The sequence below is a fragment of the Cryptomeria japonica genome, chromosome 2, assembly GCF_030272615.1.
Source record: "Cryptomeria japonica chromosome 2, Sugi_1.0, whole genome shotgun sequence".
NCBI classification, from domain to species: Eukaryota; Viridiplantae; Streptophyta; class Pinopsida; order Cupressales; family Cupressaceae; genus Cryptomeria; species Cryptomeria japonica.
This window is the reverse complement of record NC_081406.1, coordinates 155,183,548-155,194,364: the sequence shown is the minus strand read 5'-3', so window position 1 is coordinate 155,194,364 and position 10,817 is coordinate 155,183,548. Positions and strand designations below refer to the sequence as shown.

The 10,817-nt window shown below is 33.8% G+C and overlaps 1 protein-coding gene across 2 annotated transcripts in view; it reads left to right on the top strand.

The window, feature by feature from the left end:
- Positions 1 to 7,932: 7,932 nt before the first annotated feature.
- The window catches only part of LOC131070568 (cytochrome c6, chloroplastic), a 73,180-nt gene continuing 70,295 nt past the window's right edge, over positions 7,933 to 10,817 (top strand). The window contains exons 1-3 of one of the 2 annotated variants that reach the window (XM_058006142.2): positions 7,933 to 8,230; positions 8,325 to 8,385; positions 8,471 to 8,587. In XM_058006142.2, coding sequence (XP_057862125.2) covers positions 8,180 to 8,230; positions 8,325 to 8,385; positions 8,471 to 8,587 — 229 coding nt within the window. In that variant the 5' untranslated portion in view covers positions 7,933 to 8,179. The remainder of the gene's footprint in view (positions 8,231 to 8,324; positions 8,386 to 8,470; positions 8,588 to 10,817) is intronic. The other variant, XM_058006143.2, reaches the window with a different exon arrangement.

The following is a 10,817-nucleotide window of genomic DNA, read 5'->3' as shown; positions in this document are numbered from 1 at the left end:
CATCTTCTAGTGCTCACTCTTAAATATCTTTTTGCCAAAGGATTTGTCAAAATACTAAATCTAACTATGACTTTTTTGATGCGCACGTCAGACACTATGTTATGTTTTTTAGAAAAAATCAGGGTCTGTTTTTCGTGCGTGAAGGATTTAACCCCCTTAATCTTATCCAATTTTGAAAAAGTTTAGTAGTTTGGAAACTAGATTCAGAGTACTACAATACTTTTTCTTTGATTATTTTCATATCTTGAGTGGATGACTTTCAAATTTTGCCCCCCAGTTCAGGTTCACCTAATTTCAGAAAAAAAAGTGTTCATTTATACCCCCCTTTTTGACCACCATCTTTGTGCACTTACCCATAACACATTTATAAAGAGGAATTGAAGAAGCTAGAACGACATCTATAAGCATAGAAGATGAATCCACAATTGACTTAAGGTACGATGTCAAAGCCTGCACCTATTGTTTCAATTGGTCCTTGGTTTTCTTTTCCTTCTCTATCCTTTTCACTAATTTAGCTACATACACCTAAAAAATTATGAACATCACCTTCACATGATGAAGGACCAAAATCTATCTTGGTAAATTCAAAATCAGCTACACTGGCTTCTTCCACATTCTTCTCTGATATAGGTTGAGCCACTTCAACACATGTTCCCAGAGGAAGGATCAATCGTTAACCTTGATGTAGTCTTGGTCTTCTTGTGCTTATTTGATTTCTAGATCAGATTGGTCACTATGTCAAATTTGGGAATGATTAGTTTAGTGACTTTCCTTTTCTTAAGCAAGCTTTACTGTAACCAAGAGGGAGCATTAAGATGTGAAGCACTTAAGATCTATGTATTCAGTGGTTCCATAGAGGTAGATAGATCTGGAATGTTTAAGAAAGGATTTTCATTTGGAATGGAATCTTCAATCAACATGGATAAAAGTTGCGGAGGAGGTGGAGGCATGCCATGAGGAAGGGATGAAATAAGAGAAGAATTAGAAATGGTGGGAATTGGTTCTTCACTATCAAAACAATTTGTAGGACTCTCACTTCCTCCTTCAGTTGTTTCTCTAATTGTATCTAATGACTTGTCCGTAAGCTTGGATCTCCTCTTTGTTATCTTTGAATCACTCTCACACATACCTTTGAAATGACCTTTCTTATTTGGATGATCACCATCATCACCACCTTGAGCACTTTGCTACAAATTAGAAGTAGAGGCTGAAATTTGAGTAGGAGTAGAGGAAGATGTACTTTCTTGTTTATCATCTCTCGTTCTTGATGAGTTATCTTGGTTTGTAGGCTTAATTGCAGTAGCTTCAATCATTTTCTTCCTTACCCATTCTTCTAACCTCTTGATGATATGAGCAGTTCTTTCACCCAATTCCCCTACTTTGTCACTTGACCAATTAATAAGTGGCAATATTTGCAACTAAATCTTATCAAAATAGAGTGGATCTATCAAATTTACAAGATCATCTTCAATTCCACTTACATCCCATCCTAAACCAAAATGCTTGATCTTATCTAATGTGAGGCACATCCAATCTCTTTTCCTCACTTCATACTCATCCTTGTAGTCTTCCCAAAAATCTTCAATTCCTAGAAGATGATAATGACTTGGGCCCAAATCCAAATTATTTTTGACAAATTTTTTTTGGTTGTTATATGGATACCTCATAGTGCGAATGTAGATTTTGATCTTCACCAAAGAACGCTCAATATCTTGAGCATCTGAGACTGATTTGCAGTTGTAGTAACCCAGGCCGATGGGAAAAGAAATGCCATCTTTCCTCGTACTTTTATAATCTTTGTGAACCTCAGCAAGCTATCTACAAAGCTCTATCAAGATGAGCTTATCATCCACATACCTTGGCAATTTGAAAGGATATCCATTAAACCCACCAATCCACAAGTAAGTGAATCTTTGAAACTCAATGAAGCAACTCCCATATTGCCTTATAAGATTTGCAGCTTCTAGAGAAATCCTGAGGCCGAGGTTCCCTCGGAGTGCTCCTGTTGTCAACATTGTAAAGGCGTCATTTATTCTTAGGAAACGGTTGCAGCTCTCCTTTAGTTTCAGCTATGGGTAAAACTCATATATTTGTCAAGCATTGGTACATACCCCCTGGTAATGAGTTATGGCCATTTCCTCATACCAGCGATTGCATAAAAGAGAAAATAAGTCATCTAGAAATACTGATCTTGTTCGAAGCAAACCATTTGAGCATACAAATTGTCACTAATAATACTTCCCCCAGACAATAAATTGACTTCCCTTACATATGACAAATACATCCATTGCTCGAATTCACTTGATTCTTCATTCCCCATTAGCTTGTGAAGTAGAACAATCATATTGGGTATCTCTTCAACAAGGAGGGATCTATAAAAGGGTTTTGGGTAGCTGGGATTTCCCTCTTTTTGTAGTCTGCATCCAATGTCTTGCTATAGTATCGAGACACTGATTTTTGTTGCTAAGAAAATATTGTTGCGAGTTCTGTTGATTAATGCTCACAAATTGATCTCTAGCCGACAATCGGAGAATGAGGCTGAAGAAAAGACTATCCAGCTTGACAATCAACTTGTCATCAATCGTTCTGACCTCTCTGGTTTCGGGGTTGTAGCACTTCACACATTTTAAGACTAAATCTGAACATTGGGCTGATATGGGAAAGCCTGCTGCATGAGCCAAACTACTCTCAAGTATCTTCTGTGACAAAGGAGATCTTTTTCCCTCTTCCATGCTATCCCCATGAACTATCCAAACTGAGATGTCCCAGGCGTCCCAACTTCATATCTAAAATTTGGAGAAGGGTACATTCAAATACGGACATAAATTCAAATCCTTGATATTTGTATTTCATTTTGATACAAATCCACACTTGAATCTCTGAACTTACCAGTTTTTCCTATCTCACTGTCAATATGAAAAACATACAATCTTCTTGTGGTATCTCGACAAACAATTTAGGTGCTCAACCTTTTAAAAAGGTATTGGAAATACTTGGCCAGTAATTATTTCATGCACATTTGTTAATTAGCTATACACGCACATTGCATCTCACGTAGTTACTTCAAATTTTTAAACCTTTCAACAAAGTATTGTGTGCATATCTCAGTGTCATTCCTCCCACATTTCTAGTGCTACATTTTGTTTTGACAAAAAATTCCCATGTTTTATGTTTCGATAGCTATCTTTATGTAGATTCAAAGTCTATCACCACACAAGCAGTGAGGAGGCTAGCATATATTGTTGAGTTCTGTCTATTGCATTACCTTGAAATTTTACAAAGGCTCTTCATAAAATCGTTTTTCTGCATATCCCGTTCCATAAGATGAGTTCTCCTTGAGGTGCATGTGCATTTGTTTATAATTCTACATTTTGTGTGCATCCCATTTTGTGTGCATCCCTATAAGGCATTTGCAACCACAACTTATGATAAAAATCTCCCAATCAAGAAGTCAAATAGATGAATCATCATGCTTAACATGAATAAGAGTCTCAATCAATAAGGTACAACTGTTGTTTTTACAAGTGGAGAAGTAGCAACTTGAGATTTTAATATACTCTCAAGCAAGAGTTGAAAAGCATAATGTGATAAATTAGGACACAATTTCAACAATATTTTCATCTACAACCTTATACATGATTCACTACTCAAGATAATCTCAAAAATGGTACAAAAACAAAAACCCTCAATACAAATAGAGACCCGAAAAGGAAAATATTAAGATCTTTGAGTACCTAATGAAAATTCTATAGAAAAGGAGTTGAGATTTGGATAGAAGACTCTGAGAGATTTTTGACGATATTTGATTTCCGAAAAAATGGAGTCCAGATGTACAAGATATGGCCCCAAAAACGCAAAACTAAATAATGACTTTGGAAGCGTGGTACAAAAATAATGATGCAAAATCTAACAAAACCACCTACAAATTCAAATTGGCACTAGATCTAGCTTTCTAATAATATATGGTTTGCACTTTTTCAAGCCTACATGACCAAGTTATGGCCCAAAAACCAAGACTAGGTCAAAATAAAAATTAGGGCTTGAAAGGTGTACATGTAAGTTGATGTCATCAATAGTATATTCCCAAATATTTAGGTCACCTGAAAAAGCTCGCCACGTTATATTCTTTTTATTGCTGGAATATGTTGTTTCTTACAGAAATATTCTTTTCCCAAAAAAATATTTGCACTTGACAAAAAAAATTCCTTAAAATGACAAAAAAATCTTTGCATGTGACAATGCATGAAAATTGGGCACATAGGGAATGTTAAAGGCTACATGTGAAAGGTATGGTTTGCATGTGGGATGGAAATCTTTTTCTAATGAAAGAAATGAAAGGGTTTTTTTTAAAGATTTCTTTAAAAAGGAAAGGGTTTTTTAATTATCTTAGCCAATGTTTTTGTTATTGTATTTCTCTTTTACTTTGAACCTTTAATATACTCTTTTCTCTCTTTTTCTATTTTATTTTATTTAATTATTTGTTGTTTTCATTTGTCCTCTCCCCTAGCCCTCTTTTTAAACCAGTCATATTATGTAACTATTAATTTTATTTCTCTCTTAGCTTTCTTATATCTTAATGATGGATCATAGAGTGCGATCCGAAACACTGATACAAAAAATATCATATTAGAGTTTTGACATGATACAAATTATCTTGAGACTGTGATGTTTACATTTTTTTATGTGATTTTCTAAGAGGAGATGTTAGGTAAAGATGTCAAGTTTGCGTTCCTAATTATATGGTTGGAGCTTTGACAATACTCTTGTACTTTCTCTTGGTATTGAGTACATTGGTCATGTGCTTAGAAGCTTCATGGGAATTTTGTGGTACACTTGAATTTGAGCATGGATTAATTGCTGGTAGGCACTCATGGATACTTAGAGATGTAGGGGAGGCTAGAGTTCTCTTAGGATTATACACTTATGTTGAGATGGGTACTCTTTAATGACATTTTTGGATATGGACCTATAGAGGAGATTGTTCTTGGAGTGAGTTGTGATGACTTGGTTATCATGGAGGAGCATTCTCATTCCCCACTATTGTTCTACTTGACGATTTATCATCTGATAGGTATTACACATCCTATTTTTATATGCATTATGTTTTATGCTTTGTCTTCTCATAATTATGAATCTTGAGCTATGAATAGTTAGTTCTAGAGGGTTTTGTTTGAGGGATGCTTAGCATGGTTATCTCCTTGTGCATGTGAGTTGATTCATTATGTCATTTATGAGGATCATAAGAGATGTTTATTGGCTTGATTTCATGGTTATGGTATCAATACTTTGACTTCGATTTCCTTGGCAAGAGGGGCTTACATCCAAATTAATTTATATGATACATATGTTGCATTTGATCTATATGAGATTGAGTGGGTGGGTGTTGTTATGACTTTTTATTTGAGGTTGTAAGGAAATCATGCTTGACAAATCATAACACTTTGAGGTGCTAGTAGAAGGATATGTTATGGTTTACATATTTTCTCTCTTCTTTCAATAGCTTCTTCCTAGAGGTTCATGTTCATATGATTTGGGAGACTTATGATAACATGTTATGAAAGTGTATGTAGCTAGTTGTGTTGCATGTGTAGATCATTGACATTGTTCTTTGTACTACATAGTTTTGGTCATTTACCTCACCGTGAGGCTTATAATTCTTAAAAACAGTATTGGAATACCACTTCCAATTCTTCCACCAAGGTTGACAAGATCTAACACCAATTTTGTGAACCATGTTAGTTGAGAGTGTTGATATAACTACATCAAAAGTTTCACGATCTTGATTGAAAAGATGAAATATAGCCTTGGCTTCATTCTAGAATAAAATATTCCCAACAACCTTAGAAATGAGATCAAGGAGGGCTTTAATTCCCCTTTTTAAAAATAGTAAAGAGGGCATTTTTCACACTACAAGATAAGATACCACCAATTATTTTCCTGATCAATGTAAAGACCATTACAAAAAAACTAGTGCCATTTTAGAAAAGCCAAGGCTTCATAGATTCCTATGCATGTCAAATAATTTCTTGTCCCTTAAACCTTCACACACACACAAGAAGGGTATGGAGATTAATCCCCTTCCAAGTTTGTTGTCCAATAGGGTGGCCAACAAAAATACAATGTTGCTCCAGTTTTTTTCAAGCCTTATTGACCTATAAGACCCAAATGATTCACTTAATTGTATAGAGTCATCAAACATTTCTATGAGCTATAGATTTGTTTTGTTTTGTATTTTAATACCTTTGTTAACATGCTCACACAATTAAGACTTATTATCTTTTGCATAATGAAATAGAATAATTTTTTTATTAATTTCTAGATGAATAGTCAAAATTTAAATATTTTTAAATGTAATCTTTTGAAATAAATTAGATTTTTGTGTGTTCCTTGTGAACTAAGTTGTTTCCATTGAAAAGCCCCTTAAAAAATTCTCTAGTGGACTCTTAGAAAACCCTATGAAAACAAAATCTTTGGTAAATATAAGTATAATAATAATGATTTAAAGCTTGCTAAATAACACTACCAAATTTGTTTCAATTACTCAAAAATAAATATAGACATGTAAGTGAATATGGTATAGGGTTTAGATTATGAGTTTTTAAACCCTAACCTTTAGATCTCTTAAAATTTGATTTGACATCAATAATTGTTGGTTCATAAAGAAAGGGTAAGCATGGATGTTTCTTTTTAAACAATAAGCAAGTGCATCTAAATTTCATAAGACATTAGAAAAAACAAAATAGAAAAAACAAACAAACAAACAAACAAACAAAAGAAAATCCATTTATTAATCTAATCTAAACTCCCATAAATCTATACATTATTATTATTTTATTTTTTTTATTAAAAAACAAAACAAAACAAAAAACAAACTAATCTCCTAATGCTTGAAAAATCCACACATGGAGCCAAATGCTTCAAACATAGGGAAATATAGTGTGATAGTAACATTCTCATATCCAATTCTTTTGCATTGCTTCCTCTTTCTTGTGTTCACTTTAGTAGATATCTAGGGTAATGGTAGCTTGAATAGAATAAGTTGGTATATTGATACAACATTTCACAATTCAATTGAAATGATAACATAAAGAGGGTCTAAGAACTATTTTGTTAGAGTTTTGTTACAACAATATAAATTTAGGGCTCTTGAAAATGAATTAGATCACACAATTTCAAAGTAATTCGTGTATGATTAAAAATAATAAAATAGCTACTACATGTAATATCATTTTTTTCTCACAAAATGATTTTTTGCAATGAAAATGAGAATATTGTGATAAACACAAATACCACAAAAATGCAAAATATTATGATAAATACATATGATGAAAGCACTTTCACTTTGTATTGAACACAACAAATTTATGAAACACAAAAAATATTGAATTTTTAAAATAGAACAAAAACACAAAAAAATTAAAATCACCAACACTACACAAGCAATAATTAATAAAAATTCTTAAAATATTGAAAATAAAAAAAAATCTTTGAAAAAGTGTCTCAATGCTACATATTTGTTTTTATTGTACCTTATTGGTTTATTTTGAATTATAAATTGAGATTAAAATTCTATCTTTAAGAAATGAGGATCATAATATTCCATATATGCTTGACATAATCCATGTCTTCAATTTCTCTTTAGTTTTAAATAAGTTGGAGTGTTCTCATACAAATTTTTAATTATGAAAAAATAATAAATCAAAATATTTATTTATTTTAATAAAAGGTAATTACTCTAAAATTGAAAACAAACTTAAAAGAAATTAAAAAAATGACATGTCACTTCACAATTTTTTTTCTCAACATTTCATTTCATTTTGCTTCCTTTTTTTTCCCATACTTATTAAAAAACAAACTAAAATATATTTTTGATTAAAAAAACAGCCCAGCCTTAATTAAGAGGCAAACACTAAATAAAACTAAAATATGTTATCCAAACACTAATCGTCAGATAATGGACAAGAGCCGAAGTGAGCCCAAACAGAGGAGAAATGTGTAAGTATGCACATTTCATCTCTTCAAGATATATATGAGCGAAAATCTGAAACACACACTTCTGCATTCAAATTAGAAGGCCCTGTTAGCAGTTCTCAAAGAATCTATCCATCAATTTGTTTTTGATTGTTGCCCTGAAGAAAGACCGAAGTCGTCATCTCATTGGAAAAACACATTGAATACAATGGTGTGTATTACTTGCCCTGTTCTAAAACATCCTTGTCTGCTGTCCAAGGTATGCTTTCTTCTTTGCTTCACACTTCATCAATTCAATGCATGGCTCATTGAATCAAATGACAATGCTATTAATACTTTGTCTTTGTTAACAGAACCCAACATCCCGGTTTTCCACACGTATTTCCAGACCTTACTCTGTGCTTTGTTGTCAAGGTATGCATTATGTTGTGGCCCTGTTTATTTCGAAATGCAGTTACAGTAATCGCCGGGTCAAGCCCATATGGAGATTTTGTATCAGGGAATGGAGCTTGTTTGAACAAAGGAGAAGGGTTTCAAAAGGAGCAAAGGAACCACAAACTTAGTTCTTTGTTGGTGGCCGGCATTATCAGTATAGCATCCATCAGTGCAACACAAGGTCACTGTTGAACTTTGAAAAAATAACTTAAAAATGTATTGAAGCTTTAAAGCGAATTCAATTCATGCATTTAGGAATTAATTTTTTTTTAACCCTAGTCAATCCTGGGTGAGGTAAGAGGCAGCTTGAAATTCTTAAGGTAGCCTTGATTATTTTCTTAAAAAGCTGGGTAGATCTTGGGTATTTTTATCTGTTGCTTTAACGTGGTGCATGGTAAGCTTGGATCGCATTGGGTAGCACACAATCTTACCACATTTTCACTAGAATTATGGCTGTGTGTAAGGAGGATTTGAACTTAGATAATTACATTGCAACAATCTTGCCACATGTCCTCTAGTCTTATGGACCGGTTTTTTGTTGTGAGGAGAATTTTTGAACCTCACCCATGATCTTAAGGTTACGCTCACTTTTACTAACCCTTAAACTAAATTGCCCTTTTCTATAAAATATGTTTTCAAGGTTTTAATTTCTGTCTTGGTGGAATCCAAAAATTGCATCTGCCGAAATTTGCTTCCTTCATGAAATGACTATGCTTATTCATTGTTTTTATGTCTGTAAACATTTGCTGTGAAAGTAGGTACAGTCTAATAATTAGTGGTGTTTAATTCAGCAATATCTTTGAGACTATAGATGCTCTTGACTTTTACCACTATTGACAAGGTTGAGATGGTTCCTTTGACAATGAGATGTATTTCTTGCCCAAATAATCTGGCCTCAGGTGAACTGTGCATATTCCTTGGTGGATAGTTTCTTCATAGCGAAGCTTTTGAACTCTGCCATCCTAATAAGCATGAATAGATTTTTGACCCCTGACCCTCACTGGCTCAAGCTCAGAGTTCAAATACATGTGGTACAAAGCGCACCACATCATGACACTTGTGGGAATGGATTTGTACCATTAATGTAGTGCAGCTTGCTTGCCAGATATTCCTTTCCCCTGGGACATATGGTTCACATGATTTGGATATCTGGAGTTAGGCCCCCAATAACCATGGTTCTGTTAATGTTGATAGCAGCAGGAGATGTCATTATTCCTGCGATAGTTGTGAAACTGTATTGCTGATGTTTTTCATTTATCGTGTATGAGCTCTTCTCAGTTCGTTCTACTGTTCGATATTATTGAATTTTGCTAAGCTGGAAGTGTAACGAGCTTTGATATCTGTCACCGCCCTTGTGTATTGACTACGACTCATGGGAGCCTCGTGCTTAATGATTGCGTCTTCCTCCTTTATCGTTTTTCTTCTGTCAAGAGGTGTGATGGTGTCTACAGCTATGCAACTCTTCTTGGTAACGGTTTTTGAAGCGGGATGAATGGTAACTGCCGGCATGGGCTTTTCATATTCCACCGCCATAGATATTCTTCAAGTTTTGTTGTGTCCGTATAGACGTGTTGCGATTTAATTTTGTGGTGCATGAAGTTCTTCAGTGAGATCATATTGATCATATGCATCTGTGATCATTGATATGATGAGTTTCTTGTCAGGCTTTTATTCAGCGCTTCAATATCTTCTTCAGTAATTTTGTATCTTTTCAGCTCATCGTATTGCAGGAAGTTTATATGTTATTTGTCTTGTAGAAGTTTCAGTTATAATCATTCTATTGGTGAATGATTATCCCCATTGCAGGAAGTTTATATGTTATTTGTCTTGTAGAAGTTTCAGTTATACTTTAACAGTTTTCAAATTCTACTGTGGATTGTTAAATGCTAACAATCATGTTTAGTTCTTTGCTTACTTAATCTTGTGAGCATTGTATCAGATTTGTGACAATAATAAAAGGTTCATTTTTGGCGTGGCTGGGTTTTTCACCCTCAGGAAATTGTGTCTATCTTGTTCTTATGAGTTTTCTAAGTTTCAGATTTTTGAGTTTTTTTGTCTTTCTGGTTCTAACTTTAACATGGTATTAGAGCGGGTCTAAAGAAAAGATCCCGAAACCAAATTGCTTAGCTTTGAAATATTCTTTGCTTAAGCTTAGCTTGTTTATTTCATTTTTCAATGATGGTGAATGGACTCAAAGTTGAAGATAGGTTGGATGGTGCAGCTAATTATACCTCATGGAAATTCAGAGTTCTTATTATGCTTGAAGAGAATGATCTTCTCAACTTTGTGAAGTCTGTTGTAGATGAACCGTCGAATGACTCTGAGAAAGCACAATGGAGAAAGAATAATTTCATGGCAAGAAAGATACTAATTGATTATGTTAAGGATTATCTAGTACCTATTATATCCAA